The following is a 25003-nucleotide window of genomic DNA, read 5'->3' as shown; positions in this document are numbered from 1 at the left end:
AGATTGTCATGAGCTATAAAGAAGTTAATATTTGTAATGCATTTAGAATAGCATCCAGCACATCATAAGGACTGTTTTGTAGAGTAAATCGAATGTTCTGTTTTGTTGTTTTCATAAATGTTGTTATCAGGCAGGTATTTTTTGGCTTCCAGAATAAAAGTTTTAAAATTAAAAGGTATCCAAGTATTTTTAGAAGCCTAGTATATTTCCTCACCTACTCCCAAACTCTAAAAGTAGATTAGCTTTATGTTAAACAGAGAATTCATACAGAAAAAATCTTCAGGACTGTATTCATTTCATAAATAATGTACTTTATTTTATTGCATATGGCTATTAAGGAGGGCATCCATGATCAATACAGACTAAATACAATGCACTATTCTAGTCCAGTTTATTCTCGTCTCCAGCAGCATCACATTGACCCCTATATACAGCGTGTACAGTGGAAGACAGAGCAAGATAAGTTAAGTCTCTTGTCATATCACAATAGCAAGAAATATATTTAACATCTTGATATCCAGAAACAATACGTACCCAAAAAGAAAACACTGTTTAATTACTGTTAAAGTTTATATAGCAAAAAATATTTTAAATTTAAGGTAAGTCAGGCAAAATGTACAAAGACCCAATATACATTGTGAAGTTTTAGCAAACATAACATTTATACATTTTGGTTCCATTCTGTAAACTAAATTAAAAATGTAAATATTGCATATGCCTTTTTTTGAAATGTACAGGATAGAGGAAAATTTAGTATATTATCATCTGTGTATTTTGCTTGTTTTAAGCTGCAGTATGAACATGAACCATCTGTATAGTGTCATGACTACTCTAAGGATAGAGGGTGAGTTAAATATGCATCAATACACCGCTTTCAGCAGGGTCCATATTCAATCCCTATCGTACCTGGGGGGAGTTACAAAGCAAATACCACCCATTGATGCCTATTCCCAAAACTAAATAAAAACTTCAGGATGTTTTATACATCTTAATAAAGTATATCATACACTGAAACTGACCTTCCAGCTAACATTATATGGCCTATGCGCTGCTGTGATGTGTAATTTCAGAAAAGTAAAACCTTAAAAATGTTCAGGGAGATCACTTTACATTCAACTTTGTCTTGCAATACAATCCTCTGTTCTAAAGTTCAGCACGGAAGCAGGAAGACTTTTGCATTGCCATTAAATATATTTTTAAGACATTGAATTTTTTGGTCTTCCTCTAAAAAAGCCTCATTTTATTAATGCATTATTCTATAGTGATATATATCTATATATTTATATATATTTTTCTAAAAACTAAACAAAACAAAACCAACAACTTACATCTCCAATGAATTAGTGTAACCTCTCCATGACTATCAGAGAAGATAGGCACTGGGGAAGCCCCCACGGGAGGAGAGGTCGACAGCCCTCCAATCAAGTGTCGAGGGAGCCGAAAACGGCAGAACATTCTGCCGGTCAAGTTCAGCAGTTTTAGGTAACATCTGCGAGAACTGCCACAACACTGGTATTTTCAGAATACTGAAAACATAAAACAAGGGTAGTCTTCTCCGGAATTTTTTCGACAAGTAACATGTACTGCGAGATTGCTTTTCTTCTTTTTCTTTTTCCACCAATAACATAGGGGCTGGAATGCCTCTTTTTATCACTTTCTTTCTTTCCTTTTTTTTTTTCTTTTTGTTTTTTTTTGTTCAGGGCAGCCTCACTGGTTGACATAACAACATTTTATTAAAGATAATACATTTTTTAAAAATTAAATCTGCCAAACCCGGACCACCCTGGAATTGCTAGCACGCCTACAGGGATTTTTGGTTACAGAAAGGCATGCCCAAGATTCAGGAGAGCAGAGACATCTGAGCTTGTAAATAGAATAAAAGGCGTTTGCAATGTGAAGTACCTACATAAACATCTACATCGAGAAGATTAAACAAGTCTGTTAAAGGTAAAAAGAGATATTCATCCCCTTCCCAAAGCCCTTCCCTCCCACCTCCCACTACCCAATACAGTTGATTTTCAAAAGTAGGTTGCTTCAGTTACATATAATAATTATTATTTAGTAATCTGTCTTCAAAGTCCAATCCCAAATTTCACTTCCGTTGAGAAATGTCAGTCCCACACTGGGCTCGGTGTGGACGTAAACAACGCAGGTACCTGCACTGGAATCCAACAAGCAGCTGTCTACTTGGACCATTCCACTAAGGCCGAGGACCGCGCTCCAGACACACAGCGCAGGGGCTACTACAGGAGGTCCTGTCGGACCCCCGCCACGGAAATCCGGCTTTACCTTGAACTGAGGTAGGACTGTGGTCGTTTTGAGTGTAAGCCAGTAAATACCAGATTTTACCACTTCCATAGGTACGGGTGCACTTTCCTAGCATGCTGAGGGTTACATCTGCTTTGCCAAAAGGAAAAGAAGAAATTAAGACACTGGCCACAATTTAAGAAGGCCAATGAAAACATCCAATTTTCTTGAGAATAACTTCTTCAGCTAATTTTGTTAAAACAAAACAAAACAAAACAAAACGCAAACAGCACAATGATGAATGCCCCATCCGGGAACAAGGGAGAGAGGCAGGTGACCTTGCCTCGTTGGTGCCTCATCTAACAGAGTCCACAGATGTTTCCAAACACAGTCATTGCTCAGATCCAAAAGAAAACTGCAAGCAGCTTCGGGCTGAAAAAATGCTGAGCATCTTCTTTTAATGATATTCTCTGATGTGTGACATCCTGGTGATAAAGCCAGACAGATCTTCACTCTGAAAAAGAAAGGAGGGAAGTTAGCAGAGACCCTCAGGAGAACAGAGCAATCTCTGGAGTTCCAGAAAAGGCCCCTCTAACCCGCGGCTAGGACCTGGGTCATTTTCATAAACTGATGACCTTTGAGAAAGAAACATGTATTCATTCTGTTTTCCAGAAGTGAGTTCAGTGGGAAAACTCTGAGTTTTCCTGGAAGCAGAGCCGTTAGGTTCATGGTGGGTTGTCCAGACAGTTAGGTTCATATTTTCAATTTAAGAAAAATATTCACACGTGTTTTTGTGAATCATTCTGTCGAACAAGATGGAAAAAGAAGGGCCAGTTCCCAGGTTGCACTGTGTGTCTGTGTGATGGAAGGATCCCTCTAACTCCTTAGGCCTTGATGCTTCCTGTGTTGTGTGGAATACACAGAATCCACTGCCTTCCCCCCAGGGCTGCAGAGATGAAAAACTATGACACACATGACAATGCTCTGTAAACTATGTTTATTCTACAAATGTGCATTACGTTACGAAAGTGGAGTAACTACTAACTCCACACTTCTGCCCTCAGAAAAATTCCAGCTGGATCATCTACCTCTTTTTGAACGTGCCCAGCAATGGAACGTTCCTGCACGGCCTCACGTGTTGTTGCATAACCCTCAACATTAGGAAAGGGTTATTTTTATCCACTCAACTTTCATATGTTCCAGTTTAAGTAATTTACCCTTTCGCTGTGCTCAGAGGGGACAGGGACTGAGGACACGTGGCCAGATCTAATTGCTTCCTCCCTTCCAGGATGAAGGATCAAAATTCTTTAACCTTTCTCAATTTCCAGTGTTTTAGGCCTATTTTTACTTGATATATTCCTTCTTCAAGGGACAGAACAAATTGGAAGATTTTGACCTTTCACAGCGTGTTGTTTTTTTCTTTCTAAGCTTCTTGGCTTTTTAACCAAAATGACACACTATTCATTTTCATCACTCAGCTCCATGAGGGTGAGCACTGCTTCGCTCTCAAACAGGTACATTTCCTTCCTTTGCAGATGCATTTATACCAGCTGCATTTCTGGACACCCTTCTAAAATCATTTAGAATTCTGATCCTAGCCTCTTATCATACTCCCTGACTTACTTTTTTGTGAACGAAATTCTTTTCTCTCCATCTTAAGTTTGGAGGACTGAACTCAACAAGACAGAATCTTCCAGTGTGCCCTGAAGCTGAGAGTGAGTCCTTCAAAACCACATCTCCTTATGAACTTGAGGCACTACACCCTATAGCCCCCCAAAACCTTTACAGAAAAAATACCTGTCAATATACAAAGTAAACATTTTAAAATCCCCTACAATGCGACATTCTGAGGCTGTTTTATCTATTTTATTTATTATTATTATTAGTCTTTTTTAAGATGCAGTCTTATTCTGTCACCCAGGCTGGAGTGCAGTGGCATGATCTTGGCTCACTGCAACCTTCACCTCCCAGGTTTGAGCAATTCTTGTGTCTCAGCCTCCCAAGTAGCTGGGATTACAGGTACGTGCCACCACGCCTGGTTAATTTTTGTATTTTTAGTAGAGATGGGATTTCACCATGCTGGCCAGGCTGGTCTTGAACTCCTGACCTAAGGTGATCCACCCACTTAGGCCTCCCAAAGTGCTGGGATTACAGGTGTGGGCCACTGCGGCCAGCCTATCTTGTTATTTTTAAAAAGCTTTATGTCCATTATAAATTTAATAAGTAAACAATGTTCTGCAATGAAGCTTAACAGAATTAATTTCTTCCTAAGGAAAGATCTGTCTTTGAGTTATCTGATTCATTATTGTTTTGATCTTCAATCCCAGGAGACTTCAGTGAGAATCTAATTGTTTGTATCCCCTAAAAAAAAAAAACCAGGCATTTGCTAAAACACACCTTGACTTGTAATTCACCCTAAAATGAGCTTGCATTTTGTCCCTGAGGCCCTGATTTGGGAAGAATCCCATGGCCACCACAAAGCAGGTAACTGAGACTCTGCAAATCTATTGACAGAAGAATTTCTAATCAATTGCTTATTTTATTTTGACACTAACAATTAGCTAAATGTGGCTGAATTATCTCATGTTAACTCTAAGTCTGTTATTTTGAAAACAGCTAAACCAGTAACTTCTTCAGTTTCTCAAACTTAAGCACTTTGTCATATAAATGGCGGGTAAATTATTGCTGAAAAAAATTACTTTCCATTTTCATTTGTGATTTCATGAGGCCACTGACATTTTCATTGTTTTTTTAGGATGCTGTATCACTGTAAAATTCAACTCTTATCATTACATCTTTGCGAGCTCTAATTAAGTTGAACACGTAATTTTATTTTTTGGAAGTAGAATACAGCTATCAAAACGTTAATTTCTAAGGATTAGCATTATGCAAGAAAAGAGCTGATAAGTGGCAAGGAAATAATTCATCCATGCATTTATTCATGCAATGACCTTTCAACAATTTTCTTTTTTTAATTCTACTCTGGTGCAGGGCCTCACTGATAACTTGGCGGAAGATGGCTGACAAAAAAAAAAAAAAAAGGAAGGGGGAAAGGGAAGGGCAAGCGGAAGGGGAAGGAAAGAAAAAAAAAAAAGAAGGAGGGAGGGAGGAAGGGGAAAGAGAAGGGAGGAAGGAAGGGTTATTACAGGAAGATGAACCTGTTAATGGCATTCTCAAAGGACACAAGAGAGCTGAGGTGAGGGAGACCAGAAACAGGATGACCACCCGCTCTTGTGGTGGTCATGCCACCCAGCCAGGCATGGGGGCATCAGCTGTGCAGCGTTTCACACACATCTGCATGCACACACGTGCACCAGAGCAAGCACAACGTGCACGTGTCTCACCTAGCCTGTCTCCTGTTAGGTTAAAATACAACTGCTTTCAATGGCCGCCTCCTTTCATGGTAAAGCGAGAACTGTGGTCTGGGTGTGCTCAGCAGGCACAGGCCTGTGGTTCTTGCTCACCAGCGCCCTGCCTCTCACAGACCTGCTTGCTTAGACATCCCCCCCACCCCCCACCCTAGGAGGCCGCGGCTGATTCCAGGTGACCCTTTGGGATGCTTGGAAGCACTCGCGGTGATTTAAACACAGTTAACCAGCAGAAACAATCCTTTGCAGAGGTGCAAAAGGGCAGCGAGGAAAAGGCTGGAGCACACCTCAGATTGGACCCAGATGACTAGGACCTGCCAGCCGCAGCAGAGGGATTGGGATACAAGGGAGACTTAAGAAGCATCAGTACTAAGAATGCATGGTGGAAAAAAGGGATCTGTTTTGAAACCCTAAGTATAATTTTTATTCATTTGTTAGAGAAAGAAGGTCTAAGACAGAAGCCATCTGCCTGAACTGATGTCTCAAATACCTTTTTCCAATTGAGCTGGTGGTAGAATCTTTGCCACACATACTATTAAAGGCCCCATAGGCATAGGGCTAAAATAATTAACATGTGCAAGGGCTCAGGAGGGCTCTCTGTAGTTCACACACAGCTTTCAGACACCAAACACCAAGAGCTGGTGCCCATGGTTGAAGCCACCACGGCAACATGATACCTGCCACCCACTTGACAGCCACCCACTCATCAGTGACACTCCCCTACCCCAGGAAGAAGCAAGCTGGAAAACACTCCATAGATTCAAACCTAGGAACGAGAGTAAACTTTTGCCTTTATATTCATTTACTTTCAAAGTAACTGAAGTTACCCCTCACCCTGAAAATAGGCCTGGTTCATCCTGACTAGGGGAAAAAAACAAACCAACAATTTTCTAACACTAATCATCTGACATCCTCAACCTTTAAATATGATCAAACTTCAGACTTCCTGGAGATGAGATTCCAGCAAAAACTTATTTGTTGTATTATCTGTGTTAATTTTAGTAGAAGCAAAGAATTATTAATTTTATGGCTGTTCTACCCTGAATATTCACTAAGAAGGGAGAGATTTTCTGAATTCATCAGCTATAATGGCAAAACCAAAAAGAAAACAGTAAGACTCACAAGTTGCTCATGAACACAGTGACAGAACACCATACACCAGTTCTGCTGCTACAGGTAATGTATATAAAAAATGTAAACTTACTGATAGTCATTGAATTTGTCACATCATTCATTACACACTGTACTACTCTGTCCCTTAGACGTTGCTTTGTAAAGAAATCCATCCACAGACGTATCCACGTATAGTTGAGCAAATAAACAAAACCAACAAACAAAAACACTTTTAGCAGAGATGAGAGTTGTTCCATGTGACATGTCGTGCAGTGTATCCACTCCGCATCTCCTTTCTGCTGTCGCTTATGACAGATGACATTCATACGTGGGATACAGTCCCCTGTGCCACTCACCATAATGCCCTGCAGATGGGCAATAATTCCTCCCCTTTTCTCCTCCACTTAAAAGAGCAATCAGAATGCAAATGAAGGAGAGAGCTGTCAGCAGAAACTCCACCTTCAAACTGCTCAACTTGACTCCCCCAAAAGAGAGAAAGGAGGAAAGAAAACAAATCACTAGAAAACATTGTGATTCAGACAAGGAGGAAAGCTTCCTTGTAATATGTGGAACAATGTCCCAACAATGACATGCCACACAGAGCTGGGCACCATGACTGCAATCACATTACAGAAAACTGAAGTGGGCATCAAGCTTAGAACATGTTGGAAATAAGGTCAATTTGCTCCAGCCAGTAAAATCAGGCAGCATTTTAGGCACACAGTTTCACGAATCTTTTTTCTTCATAATTTCTCATGACAATTTGGGTTTGGACATGTTTGCCTCCAATGTTACATTTCGATGTTCAAAATCCAGGATATACACCTGGGTCATGGTAGCTCTGCCCAGGGAGGCCCTGGTCTTCTCTGCAGAGGGGCTTATGGCTGCCACGTAGGGCCCCATGGCACGGCAGTGAGACATGGGGCCTCACAGGCCTTTAGGACAAATCCATGGAGTAGGTAAAGATGCTTTCACATTTTAAGCCATAGCTAAATTAGGAGTGTTACAAATACTGATGGGCTTGACAAAATGAAACGATACACTTCTTAAAATTAAAATTTGTATTTCTAGTAGCAAATGTGATTCCGAAAGCAATGAAACCTTCCATGAGCTCAAACATATCGTACAGGTACATCTCAGTGGCCAGTTTCAGCCTTTTATGTTAAACACAGAATTACGAGGGAAAATTGACTTTTCAGTTGCAGGAGCAATTCTGAGAAAAATAAACCCGATAATTTAGTATCTCCAGACTTTACTAAAGCAAGACACTCTAAGAATATGAAAAAAAAAAAAAAAAAGGTAAGGTTGGTTATGATAACAAAAGCCAGAGATTCTAGGAAAAACAGTTACTTGAACTTTTCTTTTAAATTGGAAAAAAAAGTAACTTAAAAGGAAAATATGGAAGAATAGTTCCCCATGACAAACAGGGGCAATAACTTGCTTTTCCTGCCCTCCTTGAGAAAGACTGACAACATTCTTTTCTATGAGCTCATCACTTCCACTGACAATTAAAATCATTTCATTTTGAATGCTTGTTAGTAAAAAAAATTGCGAATATCAAGTTGCAACTTGATGTTAATGACACAATACAAAATAGGATGAGACAATCTAGTTGTCTCACACGCTGGGTTTAGTAAAAGGTATCTTCCCCCTTTAACTCCTGTTTAATCCTGCACATAAGACTTGGTCTTAATCATCCAAAACTAGGAAAATCAGGCCTCCTAAACTTTTACCTACTGCACTTCAAATTCCCTCTACACATTCAACTTTCCTACACAGGAGCCTGTATAAATTTTACAGTGCATGGCTACAGCAGATAGTGTAACACAGAACGTACACAGTTCTTTTCTGAGTGTTATTGTTAAAAACCCTGCCATGTGCATGATGTGAGCTATTCGTCTATGGCAAGAATTGCCCACTGCCCCTGCAGCAGCCGCCAATGCCGTACGAGAAACAGTATCGATGATTCTTCCGCACAAACACTTGAGACACAAAAAGTCCCAAGAATTGCGGGTGGACCCTTCCTTTTAAATTATGAAACGTTAGACCCTTTTTAGTTAAAACTCAGACCAGGATGCATGAACAACTTGCTGAAGCCTCCCTGCCAGTCTGTGGAAGGACAGAGTCCTCAATTTCTCCCAGAACACTTTCCGCTCTGCTCCCCTTTGATGACAATGAGATGGGTGGGACAGGGCAGGAACAGAGACACCTGCAACTGTCATCTGGGGCCCCAGAGTGTCAACTTCCACAATGAACCACTAGCTCTTTATAAACCTCTCCTCGAAGGACATTAAACAGCACACTGGCATGCTACACGATTCAGTGCAGCCTGTGAGTCGATGCGGGTGTGCTCCACGGTCTGTCTTCCTTGCCAGCTGAGGCCCAGGCACTGCCTTCTCACCTCCCTGTCCCCAGCACCCGGCACCCTGCTGGTCAGGTCCTTAGTAAAGCTTATAGGTATTAAATTGAAGCAAAAACCCCATGTGGTTCATGCCATTTCTCACAGGCAGAAATGCTCAATAAAGTTTTCTGAAAGAGAACAAAGCTTTAGGACTGCGTGAGACCCAGAAGAAAAGAAAACCCTTTCCAGCCCACTCGGAGAGTGACGTTCTAAGCAGAGGTCAGTAAAGTAAGGCCAGATCTGGCTTGCCTGTCTCTGAAAATAAAGTTTTATTTGGACACAGCCGTGCTCACGTATTTACATATGGCTGCTTTCACACCATAAGCAGAGTAGAGCAGCTGTGACAGAGACTGCATGGCAATGAACCTAAACTCTTTACTACCTGACCTTTCACAGAATGTTTGTTAATCCTTCAAGGAGCACATGAACATGGCAACCTTTACTAAGGAAGACAATGCGAAGAAAAACAGGCAAATTTGTCAGAATAACACCATATATTTCCAACTGTGTGTTATACTGGGAAACTAATGGATATCCCTTTGAAAATTATCTGCAAGCTTACGTACTTTAGAAATGCAATACTGTCTACTAAAAAACCACACTATCCTGTTACAGACCCTACTGAAAAAGAGGACACACATCACAAAATCATTTATGAAGCCAGCACACTTTTGGAATGAATTTCTCTCGGCTACCGCTATTCTATTTGATTTTTCATGCATAACACAAAAGTGCTCAATAAATCTAATCATTGCTAAATACATCCTACACTAGCATTCTTCCTTTAACAGAAGTAAAGGTTTACATATGAGATCTGCAATTCATAAAGGGTCCAAATCTTTTCTCTTTCTTGGGTCATCTGAGAATGTGAATGTAAGCATTATGCTTCTGCCTTGAGAGTATTTGGGCCAAGTGATATAACGTGCATTAAAATTGCAAATAGCTAATGAATGATGTAATTCTTTTCTCAGATTTAACACGTTTATACGTATGGTTTTTTTACTAATCTAAAAAATTTTATGTACATCATAACAATGTTTATATTGTTTATATCTGAAATTATAAAACCTAATATTTTTGCTACCAAATTAAGAGAATGTAGAATAATTATTTATTCAAAATATATCCATCTCCAAAGAGCCTGTTGTTATATATCATTTCAACTGGACCTTTTTTCTACTTCAAAAGCTTAAATAACTGTAGGTAAATCCCCCCTCCTCGGTCTATAACATCTATGTGATACAGGATTTCAGCTTTGTCTCTCCAGGGACAAATCCATCTATCTAATTTAAAAGCCTCATAAGAATGACCATGTAGCCTTTAACTGAGCGATCTACTAGAGTCAAGGTTGAAGGGTCAAATCCTACTTAGTCACTGAAGTGCAGGCTCTCTTTGCAGAGATCAAAGTACCCATTCTTCCTCATCGGCCATATCAAAAACATCCTGCTCTTCCCTGGGAGCCTAGGAATGATTCCATGCCACCATCTCTGTGCTTTAAACTACATGCCATTCCCACGACTCTCGGGATACAGGTGTGAAAGGTGCTGTGGCCACACCAGAGCCAGGTCCCCAGGGCTGGCATCTAGGAACCACCTCTTACCAGCTCTGTAATCTCTACAGCTATGTCTCTAAGTCTGCTCCCTCTTATGAAGATGGGGGCACTACCTCTCTCACCCTGAATTCCCCAGTGGAGTCACAGGAATCTTTCAAATGAGATTTCATGTATATAAAATATATAAAAATACCAAAAATACATATGTTCTTTCATTCATAAAGAAGCACATGCTACTAGCACAACTGGCATTTTGTGGTTGGCTTCCCTTTGCTTTCTTTGTGCACCTTCAAATAATGTATACATGTAACCACATGCTGTGTTCTCAACTACAGACTTCTTAAGACCAGGCAGCCCTGTGCTGCCAGGGAAAGACAGGCTCCTCCCACCCTTCTGTTCTGGCTAATTTGTGGAGAGCCACAGTGGTGTCGGTGTCTCTTAGTGCATTTGTCATCACAGCTCTTCCTCGTTCAAAATTGTATTCGTGAATGATACCACGAACAACCACAACTGCAAGCAGCAAATAAACAACTGCCGAATGCACAAAAACAATAGCAAATAGCTCCTAGAATAAAATGAACAAACTTGTTTTAATTGGACAGCAATGGAACAGAAGTAGAATTGTTTTTCTGGGGGTAACTCTAGGCCATTTAAAGCTGCAAAGAGTGCCTTTGCCTAGCTGCTTTCTTCATGTCCTCAGGACAGGACAAAATGCCTGGGAAGGGGCCTCACATGTCTACTACTCAGGCAGCTGCCCGTAGAGAACACGAATCCCTTGCCACGTCACACATGCCAAGCACACACAATGCATCATCAACAGGCTGGACTCCGCCTGGTCCAGGCCATTGGGGGACAGCACTTCTCTCTGCTCTACACAAAAACGTGCACTAAAATGCAGGCCGACATTTAAATTCCTCTGCCACAAATGACAGAGATTTACATCTAACGAAAGCACTATTTATTGAAATTTCATAATGCAAAATGGAAAAACGCCAAGTTACCAACTATATAAAGTTCACTTACTGGAGAAGCAAATAAAAGAGGACAGCAGCAGCTGATCGCCAGGCCTTGCCCAAGGATGTGGAGACAGAGGAAATCCACGTCTTTGGTTCCTCCTCCCCACCAAGCATGTAGATATCCCAGCCTCATCCACCTTGGCTCCGACTCCCCTGCATGTGACCGATTGGCACTGAAACAGTGCACAAGTCATATTAAGTTACTGCACATGCCCTTTCAGCCAAAACGCCAAAGTGTCTATAAAGTTACTCAAAAACTTAAGTCTAAACAGAGGAAACATACATTCTTTAGCCTCGGTAGAACCTAAAATGACAAAGATCTTGTAGACATTTTCAAATGCTCATGGGCTGGGAGGAGCCTCACACACCAGAGGAGCCAGATTCGTGAAATGCTTTGGTTGGGGACGTGGAGGGAGGTTTGGATGAGCGGGCAGCCTAGAAACATGGGCCCCAACTTCTCCTGGAGGGTCCAGCAGGGTGCCCTGAGTCACCAGCAGTTGGATTCAGAGTGAGAACAGGCCCTTTGCTCCTGCCTCTCAGGCCCAGGGACAGAGGCCAGAGGCCATGCAGGTCAGTGTGCACCCTAGCTCATGTCCAGGCAGGCCACACTGGGAATGTGGCCACAAACACGTCTTCTGCCCTCCCTCCTTTCCAGCAAGGAGGAGTAGGTGTGGAAGAAGAAAATACCCAGCAACATAAAGATTCCATTTCCCAAATTGCCAGAAGTTTGGAAAGGAGAGAAATGATCAATTAATGATAAAGAAAACATTTCTTACATGAAAAGGAAGTTGGACTGTGTGTGATGATTGACACAGTCACATTTCCTGATTTCCCAAGGCTGTGCCTGAGTCCTTGAAGGCCTTTAAGAATGGATTTAAGAGAGATAACTTTTTTTTTTTTTTTTGAGACGGAGTCTCGCTCTGTCGCCCAGGCTGGAGTGCAGTGGCGCAATCTCGGCTCACTGCAAGCTCCGCCTCCCGGGTTCACACCTTTCTCCCGCCTCAGCCTCTCTGAGTAGCTGGGACTACAGGCACCCGCCACCACGCCCAGCTAATTTTTTTTTTTTTTGTATTTTTAGTAGAGACGGGGTTTCACCGTGGTCTCGATCTCCTGACCTCGTGATCCGCCCGCCTCGGCCTCCCAAAGTGCTGGGATTACAAGCGTGAGCCACCATGCCCGGCCTAAGAGAGATAACTTTCTAACCATCTTGTTAGTAACCAAGGTGACAAAACTCAGGATCAAGCAGATGTGTACAGAGTAGACAATAGTTCTATCTTGTGTGTTACAGACTTAATGCCTTCTCTTCCCAGAGAGCATCACACAGTGACATTCCATTCTGGAAAATCAGCTTGACCATTTTTTTTCTTTTTTTTTTTTTATTTTGAGATGGAGTCTCACTCTGTTGCCCAGGCTGGAGTGCAGTGGTGCAATCTCGGCTGACTGCAACCTCCGCCTCCCAGGTTCCAGCGATTCTCCTGCCTCAGCCTCCTAAGCAGCTGGGACTACAGGCATGCGCCACCACATCTAGCTAATTTTTCTATTTTTAGTAGAGACGGAGTTTCATCATATTGGTCAGGATGGTCTCGAACTCCCGATCTTGTGATCCACCAGCCTTGGTCTCCCAAAATGCTGGGATTACAGGCATGAGCCACCATGCCTGGCCCAGCTTGATCATTTAAACATTTCCAGTTACATGATTTTGTAATATTCAATATATATGAAATTCCTATAAAATAATTGTTATTTCCCTCATTTTGCTTAGAGAATGATGGGCCATTTTACAAATTCTACTTGGAATAACTAGCAACACAGTTCAAGCAGATAATTCAAGAATTAGGTCCTCTTTCACCATTAGTTTTCTACATATTTCAGGAAAACTAAGTCAAATGGAACCTAAATTCTAAAGATAGACCTAAATGCTCAACCACATTTTTAAAATTATGCAGGCTACAAATAACTGCACACAGTTGGCTGGAGCCCATTTATTAAACGTGCACTTTCCTCATCAGCAGGCTAAGAGGACATCAGGGCACCTGTGCACACCTAGCCCTCACCTTCCCTGAGCTCTTACGCCCTCACCAAAACCCATGCCCTTGGCTCTTTCCTGTGAAGCCAGGATCTCTATGAAACAAATGGAGTAACACATTGGAATAATACATTTTCTGCACATTTTTTCTAACTTCTATAATTTTCATTTCCAAATTAGCTGAAGAGTGAAATTGATTTGTTTGATAAGCCGATGGTTAGCAGGTCCTACAGTTAACCGTAATGCACGAGGCGCCCCGCCTCAAGGCAGAGTTCAAAATAAGCAGATTCAGCTTTTAGTCTGTCAGAGGGAAAGACCTTGCCATTTTTTTAAATGACGGCTGTGTGTTACCCAGAAGATACAGAATCAGGCAGGAGCCAGCCTCGCCAGGACCACATCCTCTCGCTACAGACTGGGAAAGTTCCTCTAACAGCAGGGGCCAGGCTCTATGGCAGGGCAGGCATATACATGGCCTACCATCTTCAGGCCTCAGATTTTCCATTAAAAAACAGGGATAACAACAAGATCCAACCCTACGCATAGGTTATCGGGATTCAATACCATTTTTAAATGTCTTATGAATTATAAGGTATGCTGCAAACGTAAGTTTTTAGAATAAGGCATGTCATTCCATGATTACAAACTTGTGCTTTTGTTTTGCAGTTTATCCTGTAAGCACATCCCAGTAGTTTCCCCAACCTCAATGATATCTCAGTGTCTTCATTCCACTAGATCACTTTTAGGTCTTTTCAAATTTTATATATTTTTGAGGAAAAAATTCGAGTTGACATATACTCTACCAAGTCACCACCACCACCCAGAGATACCACCACCATGATGATGGAATTGATGGCTACAGCATAGAAGTTTTTAAAAGCTCTGCATATTATTGTTCCCAAGGACTCTATCTCCCTCACACACTGTGACATGTGAACTAACGTCAATAGCACGGCTGGCCGGGCTCAATTCCTCCTGGTCCCTTACTATCTCTTTCTCCTCACCTTCTCCTTTGAGCCCTAGCTCTCCATGCCAGCCACACTGGCCTCCTTCCTGTTCTGGAACATACCGGGCAATCTGCTGCCCCAGAGCCTTGGCACTGCTGTTCATCCCCTTTGCCTACCTGGATTCCTCCCTTAACATCCATAAGACTGGCTTCCTCCCACCTTCAGGTTGCTTGGCTCAAATTTCCTTTTCCCCCTCTCCCTTCCCTGCTTCATTTCTAGAGCATTTCACCACCTGTAGTGCTTCGTGTCCTAAATGCACATCCAAATTAAGTTTACTTCCTAGGTTTCAAAGGCAGACAGCTCACTGAAGGCTTGCCCACTTTCTGTTATTTTTTTTAGCTTGAAAAACTAAATGTTTCTCTCTAGCCTATCCTTTAATATTGCTAAAATGGATGAAGTATTTTTGAGATAGTCTACATGTAACAATTGTCATCTTTGTAATGAAAACATGCAGAAATTTAACATTTTGAATACATTTAAAAATTAAAGGGAGATCTCACCATTTTTGCCATCGTCCTTTCTGCCCCCAACTTTCTACCTTTCTCAAGCACCCCATAAGTAAAGTTCCTATTTTTCTTTTTTTCTGAAAACTGTAAAAGGTGGCAAAAGGTGAGAATGGGAGGAGACTCATCTGTGACTAACTCCCCCATCAGCCTCACGGGTGGGTGACTTGGAGCTCCCCAACCCAATGGGACTTCCTTCTTTCGCCTACACTGGCCACCACCATGGAAGGCAGGGAGGCCAAGAGCGGGAAGCAGCCCTTTGAGCCGGGGGGGCTGTGGTTGGCAGGAAAGGAGGGGGCTTTCCTGGACAGGCCAGGGATGCCTGTAGAAAGAATGGGATCAATACTCTTAACGCAGGCTTTGGGGCCGCCTGCAAAAAGGAGCCAAGAAACCTAACAATGGGGAAGTTTCTGGACTACTACCATTAACGACAAAGACTGAGCACAGAATGAAATACCAGGAGAGCTTGGAGGCAAGGCCGCCAAGAGCTCAGGGCAAGCTAACATCTAGGAATCGGGACAGCAGCAGAATCAAAGCTACTATTTTTCAGAGCAGAAAACCTACAAACACCACCTCATCTGATGCACCCCAGGTTCACGCAGGGGTGAAGGGGTGAAACATCTGAGTGGTCCCAGCTGTGAATGGGACGAGTACTGTGAATGCTCCTGCAAGGACATCCACAGTCGCAGCAGAGACATCCCATGAAACATCCCATTCTCTGTGCTCGGCCAAGATTACCTGCAGGGTGGACACTTATGGAAAGGATCAGAGGGGCTGCCCAGAAAATGGCGCATGGTGGGATGCTGCCAAGTTGACTCTGAAGGCACCTAGGGAACAGAGGCCAGGCTTCACATTTCTTCTGCATCTCCCAGGACATCTACTCTTGTGCTGACACATGCTGAACTCTCAATACATTGATTGGCTTAAAATATCAACTGTGTTCCACCTTTTGGAAATGGCTGAAGACCCAGTGAATCCTAAACAGTCCAGCGGACCTGGACAGATCAAGACTCACACAGATGAATGCGTATCACCCAGACTTGTTCTAAGAACTTAATTAAATGCTCCCTGCTGGAAAAACTTGGACATTTTATTGCAATGATTATTTCATCTGGAACTAGGAACACTGATAAGCTAAGCTGCAAATAACAGTAAGACGGCAAACAGAACCAAGGTGTGTCCTTTCTACTGGACCACTGAAACTTTCATCTGTCCCCAAACACCAAAATGCCCTTACATGAAGAAGCTACAAAACCTTTAGGAGAAAACTCTCATTTAAAAAACTTGGCCGGGCGCGGTGGCTCACGCTTGTAATCCTAGCACTTTGGGAGGCCGAGGCGGGCGGATCACGAGGTCAGGAGATCGAGACCACGGTGAAACCCCGTCTCTACTAGAAATACAAAAAATTAGCTGGGCGTGGTGGCAGGCGTCTGTAGTCCCAGCTACTCGGAGAGGCTGAGGCAGGAGAATGGCGTGAACCCGGGAGGCGGAGCTTGCAGTGAGCCGAGATCGCACCACTGCACTCCAGCCTGGGTGACAGAGCAAGACTCCGTCTCAAAAAAAAAAAAAAAAAAAAACTTGTCAGAACAAATAATCTCAACAGTGTCTTTGCATCAGTGAATGCAAATTCATTGATGTTTGTATCTAAAAGGGTTTTGTGTAGCCTTTGTATCTAGTATTTTCATGCAGTTCAATATTAAAATTTTAATGTTTTCTCTTTTGCTTTCTCAGCCAGCTAAATTAAAGTGAGTTTTCTGAAACTGACTGCAATTAAAATAAATTTACAATCCTGGATTCATAATACTTTAAAAGAGAAAAAGAGATTTGGTACTTTTGCAACTAATACGTTTTGCTAAAGCATACCCAAATATACTTTCAGTTGAACTATACATTTAGTAGATGTCTACTTGACAACATAAGTTATTTGTACCAGTCTCAGCACACTCACCTGATATACAGAACTGGAAGAGGGTATGGGTAGCTTATGGATCTGTTTTCTGTTTCATTTGCATATGTAAAATGTTATTTTAGGTCGCTTTTATGCAGGAAGAAAATAAAAAGTGAATACCTACTATCATACCAGAATAAAACTGAAGCAAAGCACTTTAGTAATTTATTTTTTAAAAACGCACCGAAGGTGTGGGGTAAGAAACTGATCACAAGACTCTATTTCTCCAGGAATTTCTGCTGTCTGGGATGTTCAGAAGCCCTGCGATGTCCACAGTAAACTAGGGTCCCAGAACCTCCATTTCTGACCTCTTCAAACAAAAACAGTCTCTGCTCAATACACTCTAATCCACGACTTGCTTAATCCTGCTTATTGCCTGGAGTTTCTAAAGGATTATGTGCATGGTTTTTAAATTTCGTAAGGAAATTCTGGCCTATTTCCAAAACTTTTCTCCCTGCTTCACAGTTCCCCTTATTTATCCATCCATCTGGGTATGGGAAGTCCCGAACAAAGAAAGGAGGGCAGAGAGGCTCACCCGGCATGCGCTGGGCCCAGGCAGCGCAGGGCAGTCATGGCTGTGGGTGGCCACTGAGATGATGGGATCAGGGGCGGCTTCTGCCGCAGACCCGGGAATTCACGGGGTCAGATGGTCCATGACTTCAGTCCCTATTTTCGGTGGTTCACAGCACAGAACAGTGCAGGTAGGTGCACACTCTTCCCAGGTCCTCTGCAGAAGGCAAAAGTTCCCAGAGGCACCCAAACCTTGCTGGGGAAAAGGCTTCTGGCCTATTCATGAAGACCCCCAGACCACATGTCTGGATCAGTTTTCCTGACTAAATTGGTGGGTGCTCAACAAACCCATCACTGCAACATAGGGTGCTCCGAACGTGGCTTTCTTCTTAAGCTGGAAAGAGGCCCGTAACTCCATTCGCCCCGATAGCAAAACTGTGCTCCTGCTTTGCTCATCCAGCCAGGTCTCCAATCTCACCTGCTGTCTGGTGGGTCATGGGGCTCACCGCTGGGGGTGCTGGCCAGGAAGGAGGTACCGTCTCTTGATGCTGAGGGGCCTGACAGCTCACACAAACCAAACACTGCACTGCCCACAAGAGTTCCAGGCCACAGATTTGCCTATTACATTTTTTAAAGTGTGAATATCTTAAGAATTTTTATGTGTTTGCTAAAGTGTTTCTTTCTGCTTTTGAAAGTGAGGTTATACCCATGTCATTAGAGTAATGGCAGCTTCTGTGAAATTAAATTTGTATGAAAACTATTTATCTTCATATAAAAATCCAGCTAAATGATTTTTTTCCTGAGAATTAAAAAAAAAAAAGAAACAAAAAACAAGGGCTGTTAAAAATAAAAAGGCACTGACAAAATACTCAAATCCCCAGAAGATAACCACCTAGCAACAACTGATTAGTTAGTTATTGGTCCTTAGGCAAATTCTAAATTAGTTAGTTTTCAAATAAACTCATTAAATAGGTTAATGACTCATTTCTTAGGAAAATGTTAATGGACTTATCCATAATGGGGAATATATGATATTTCACTTATAGAACAAGCGCCTGTCTTAGAGACACAGAGAGCAGTGACCGAACACACCCGCTGACTCATCAATCACTGTGTCACTGCCCAGGCTGAACCTGTTACACAGAGCCGACTTCAATTCTGCTAGGTAATGTATGCCTTTAGATTTCACTGGGGGTCTTCATGAAACAATAACTTTGTTTCATTTTCTTTAACAAAGTAAATACATGACCTTAAATATTTGCCAAATCTTCTCCCCACTCAGTAAACACCGTCCACATAGTCATGAACAGCCATATTTCTCTGATTTATAATGCGTTTCTTCATTAAGGAATTCTGCATTCTCTATTTCTGGCTTTCAGGGTTTCTTTTAGTCTATGGATGAAGAAAGTTACTAAAATGTTCCAAAGTAAAAAGACTAATATCATTTCTACAGATACTAAGTTGTTCTAAAGAGCACAGGCTGTATCCTGGGAAAAAGTTATTCATCAAGATACAAAGAACTAACTGAGATGTGTCATTGTTTGTATCACATTCTCCTACTCTTTCTTGATGATACCTACAAACAACTCTACCACTAATTAAATCAGTGACCTTGACTAAGACTCCGGACCTCACACAGCCTGTTTTCACAACCTTAAAATAAGTAAGTTACATTCCATCAATGGTTCTCATCTCTTCATTCTCAAAACACCCTTGTATATTGTTTTCTTATTGTCACCACCTGAGTTGCAAGAGTTTTAATGTATTTGATGGTGGTGGTGGTGGTGAGGTGTCTTACCAAATATCATATACAGTTTGCTTTACTAAGACGTAATCAAAGACAGCCAGAGGAATCTAAGTTTTCCACTTTGTCGACACATCTAGAGGTCCAGGAAGCACGACTGGAGTCCCCAGAACAGATCCATCACCAACTTGATTGTCAACTCTAAAATTCACTAGCAACATGACAGCCTTGAAAATAGTATCAAATACTAAACTCTCCAAACTGGCGGATGTAAAAACTGATTAAAATAAATAGAGGGCTTTCCTACCAGTCTTTCTCCTCAATTATCCCCATTTTTCTTTGAATTGATACCAAGTAGAAGAAAAAGGGGGGGGGGGGATTAAGTAACTATCACTCCAGTAAAATATTAACTTAAATGTTGCTTGAGGCAAGGGTCTAGAATACAATCCTAATGTAATTATTGCATATAAGCTTCCCAAGCAGACAATATGACACTAGAGAACTGGGTTAGGGATACTAAGATGTTATGAGGTTGAACCCGACACTCCTTCTCCTTTTGGCTCAGAGATCTTAAGCAAGTCATCTGGCCTCTCCACACTGTAGGTGCTTGATTCCAAAGAATGGGGTTCATGGTGGTTCTGCCTATGTCATAGGATTTTTTGGAATATTATACAATATTGTATATAGGAAAATGTCTTACCACTATAAAGGGAAGAAAAACACCTTTTGAATTTTACACAACTCTTTTAACCCCAAGAGGAGAGTGGCAGGCAGTTATCCGTCAATACTGATCAGCATAATGGTATATGGTCATTGCATTCAACTTCAATAACATTCTTTCAAAATCTTCAGTTGCCAGTTGTCTACCAAGTTGCAGGATTATCTATTACACTTATACTTTGGAAGCCAAAGATTGACTTATTTAAGTCCATAGAATGCATAGAGAAAGCACTATATCATATTCTTAAATATTAAAGATTAAGCATTAATACTACGCAAAAGAATGAGTCATTTTTTTTTTGATACTGAATTTCACTCTTTGTTGCTCAGGCTGGAGTACAGTGGCACGATCTCGGCTCACTGCAACTTCTGCCTCCCGGGTTCAAGCAATTCTCCTGTCTCAGCCTCCTGAGTAGCTGGGACTACAGGTGCATGCCACCATGGCTGGCTAATTTTTGTATTTTTAGTAGAGATAGGGTTTCACCATGTTGGCCAGGCTGATCTTGAACTCCTGACTTCAGATGATGCACCCGCCTCGGCCTCCCAAAGTGCTGGGATTACAGGCATGAGCCACCACACCCATCCAAGAATGAGTCATTCTTAACATAAACGTAAGGATTTTAAGGTAACAAAATCACCTAGTATAATAGGATTGTAAAGTAACAAAATCACATAGTATAATGAACTATATCATAATATCTGTTTTTATGCATTGAAAACAATTGAAATTTCATACCACACCATAATAACTGACTCAAGTATTTGTACTAACTGTATAGGGATAAAGTAACAGTAGACTATGCTTAAGTTATAAAGTTTCACCATGAACAAAGAACACATCATTAATACTTGAATTTCAGTTATGGAGAAAAATATCACCTCGAGCCTACTGGAGCATGACTAGATGAGGTATTATCGAACCACACATACACACGCACACAAACACCAGCCCCAAATGTTTATTTCTGGAAAACCTGATACTCTTTAAAATGAATATTGAAAGATCCAGCATTAGGCCGGGCGTGGTGGCTTATGCCTGTAATCCCAGCACTTTGGGAGGCTGAGGCGGGAAGATCAAGAGGTCAGGAGATCGAGACCAGCCTGGCTAACACGGTGAAACCCCGTCTCTACTAAAAATACAAAAAATTAGCAGGGCATGGTGGCACACACCTGTAGTCCCAGCTACTCAGGAGGCGGAGGCAGGAGAATCGCTTGAACTCGGGAGGTGGAGGTTGCAGTGAGCCGAGATCACACCACTGCACTCCAGACTGAGTGATAGAGCAAGACTCCATCTCAAAAAAAAAAAAAAAAAAAAAAACCCAGCATTTACAGGGTGCAATGCATGTGATCACTTATCTTTAAAAAATATATTGTGTGTCAAAATATTTGATCAAATATACCAAATTTCAGTAAAAACACAGTAAGCAAGGAATATTTTATAAACCTTGTTTGTGTATATAGATATCATATATGACATTAAGAAAACTGGACAAAGTCTCCAAGGCTTCACCTTTACCCATTCAAGTTTTATAGTGTCTTTGGACACATAAAAGTGACTCTATACAAACTTAGTATTTTTCTAGTCTAATAGAAAATTAATCAGAACCACCAAATTGACTATTTTGTCATTTCTAAACATGTAACCTATAAGTTTTATCCAATCTATTTAGGAATTCTTATGTAATGAATTCACTTAGGTAATAAAGCTATAACACACAGAAGCATCTTGCATATTTTGCACCTACAGAGCAAAATGTTGGTATACAACATATACTCCAACTCTCTCTATACTACCCTTCACCTATGCATTTTATTTTAGCACCCAGTTAATGTAAGTCTCTGTAGCTATCTTGAAAGAAATTGAAATCAGTAGCAATCATCAACCCCATCATCTCCTCCATGCCAAATGATGACTTTACTAGTTTTCTTTGGAAAAGTCTAGCACTGAACTCTGTGTGCAATAATCTACCTTAAATGAGTCAGAATAACCACTGCAATCTTGAAGAACCCACTCAAACTAAATATAGAAAGAGTGTCCCTATCTAAACTTGGACAGCATTATTTTCACAAAAATCATGATCTGACAGTTAATATGTTTATAACCAATACTTTTGGACATTCAGAAAATTTTGTTTTCATTTGTTCATTAAAACATCAACATTAAAATGTTTTGTTCATCTTGTATAGAAATATACATTCTGCTGTCATCGGTACTAGAGAAATTAAACAGAGAATCCACCTGCATCACAGCTGTCCAAATGCAGGATGGGGGGTGGGGAGCATAGCACTTTGCTTCACCCAGTGTTTTCCTCATTCTACTTGGCAATGCAGATGAAAGAATAAAGTTACATTTTCCCTTAAGTTTATAAGGTGAAATGGGAACACTTGATTCTGTGCTACTCCCCCTAGAAAAAAAACCAAAACAAACAAACAAAAACCCTTTCTACTTGCCAAATCTGATACCAAAATTAGCTCTTAGAACTATGCTTCTAAAGAAAATGCATTAGTGGGAATCTTAACAGAAAATCCATTATACTCATGCTGTTACTAAAACTTTTCCAAGTTCTTCTCTTCAGAAAAAAGAGCCTCATTTTAAATACTGATACTTCTAAAGAAAATATCAATTCTCTACTAAGAGTCCTTTTTGGGTGGTAGAAAAACAAAAGAATCACACACTTTCCTACTATGTTTGATAAGCACCGTGCTACCATCAAAACTGCAGGAATGACCACCCTCATTAAATCGACCCCAAAGAATGAACCCCCTGACTAAAAACAATGAGTAGTCGCCGGGCGCGGTGGCTCACGCCTGTAATCCCAGCACTTTGGGAGGCCGAGGCGGGTGGATCACGAGGTCACGAGATCAAGACCAGCCTGACCAACATGGTGAAACCCCGTCTCTGCTAAAAATAGAAAAATTAGCTGGGCGTGGTGGCACGCGCCTGTAATCCCAGCTACTCGGAGAGGCTGAGGCAGGAGAATTGCTTGAACCTGGGAAGCGGAGGTTGCAGTGAGCCGAGATCGCACCACTGCACTCCAGCCTGGTGACGCAGCGAGACTCCATCTCAAAAAAAAAAAAAAAACAAAAAACAACGAGTAGTCAAACAACCTCAGGGTTCTGTTTTTCTTTCAATGCATTCAGCATTAAGAGGTGATTTTTAAAATGTATATTTTAGTTATACATTTTCATCTTGTCAACATTTCTTAATATAAAAACAAGCCAAAAAAGGTAATCAGAAGTTCAGTCTTAATATAGTTTCAGGATTACCATACTGTTTTCCCTAATTGTTACTTTACTATGTAATTTAGAACACCACTTTGTTACAATCTGTTCATAAATATCTAGGAACAGATCTTAAGTTACATAAAGGGGGAAAACAGCGGCTCTTGGGAGCCTGCAGTGGAACTAGCAATGAAGCAGTAAAGGTAAGCAATTGTTAAGGTGCTCGCTCCATTTTCAGACTACGCTGTTACTGTTTGTTTCAATTTAAGAGTACCCATTTACAAAAGTGTCTTTCCTGTATACATTCATGGTTTCAAAGTAATAAGTATCAACATTTGGATTTATTAGCATCTTCCTTTAGGAGAGCTTAAAATACTCTGGATGTTTATGATCTCATTTACCTTCCAGCGGCCTTGTGACACAGAAAGGGGAGGATTATAATTACCCCCATTTTACAGACGGGGAAAGTGAGAAGGAAGGCTTAAGTGGCTCGCCCATAGACACACAATGACTCATTAAGACCAGCAACTAGAAACCTGGCTTCCTGATTCCTGGTTTAGTGTTCCACATACTATGCTTCCTTCTATGAAGTACTATTTTTGTAAAGGTTTCTCTTTCAATAAAGGAAACAGAACAAGTCATGTGACTTTCATTCACGAAAGCCCGTGTGTGTTTTCATTAGCACCTTAGTTGTCTGCTCCTGCGAATAGGGCAGCAGCAGTGCACGCCATTATCTTATTATGGCCAGAGCCAGCCAACTAAAGCAAACTAGCATCCGCCACAGCAAACAGAAAGCTTGTGTGGTTTGTCAATCATCTCACTGGATTTCTGAATTTAGGAAAATTCTCTGCTTTACGACTTCAAAAGGCAAAACTTTTCAACATAAATCGTGATTTTTTTGTCCCTTTGTAAACATATCTCTTATCATTCTTTCCCCTTAAGAAAAGATAGTCCTTTTATTCAACAAAATTTAAATATGGATACTTTCAGTGGTAATTCTGATCTAATCTGTCTTATACATACATACATATATATATATACATAACAATTTTAGAATAAAATCCCTAAAATCACTAAAGAGGAATACTAAAACAGCAAATTTTATGGCATTCATCAATCTACCATCCTAACACAAAAATATATAAAGCTAATTTTAAAAATCAGTTTTAAAGCACAGGAAATTCAGTACCATATTTCCAATTCCCAAACAACAACAAAACCTAACAAATTGGTTAGAGTTTTCCACATGCACACACACCAAAAACACATGATAAGTAACTTTAACCTGCCCTCAAATAAAATGCATAATTTAGAGTTTGCTCTGGACTAATAAAAACAGATGTACCTGAGATATACTTTTTAATTGGCTCTTGCATTGAAACCCCACCCCCATTCACAATAATTCTACTGTAAACAACTGCCAGACATGGCTGGAACCTTACCTCTCTGCTATCACTTATGCAGATACCAAACATTACCCACGTAACCCCAATTATTCTGCATCAGCATCACTAACGAGGTCTTCCCATGCAGAACAGGAGGAGCTCAGGGTGGAAACACAGGCCACTTCTAAGAGCCAGGCAGGACAGGGGGCCGCCCAGGAAGTGCTTTCTCTATTTCATCTTCAAA

The 25003-nt window shown here is 41.1% G+C and overlaps 1 protein-coding gene across 1 annotated transcript in view; it reads right to left on the bottom strand.

Moving 5' to 3' along the window:
* Positions 1-290: 290 nt before the first annotated feature.
* Positions 291-25003, bottom strand: part of IRS2 (insulin receptor substrate 2) — a 31948-nt gene continuing 7235 nt past the window's right edge. The window contains exon 2 of the mRNA XM_055244394.2: positions 291-2761. Within this exon, the coding sequence (XP_055100369.1) occupies positions 2757-2761 (5 nt within the window). The 3' untranslated portion in view covers positions 291-2756. The remainder of the gene's footprint in view (positions 2762-25003) is intronic.

This window comes from Symphalangus syndactylus, chromosome 15 (assembly GCF_028878055.3).
Source record: "Symphalangus syndactylus isolate Jambi chromosome 15, NHGRI_mSymSyn1-v2.1_pri, whole genome shotgun sequence".
Taxonomy (NCBI): Eukaryota; Metazoa; Chordata; class Mammalia; order Primates; family Hylobatidae; genus Symphalangus; species Symphalangus syndactylus.
This window is presented reverse-complemented; position numbering and strand designations above follow the sequence as displayed.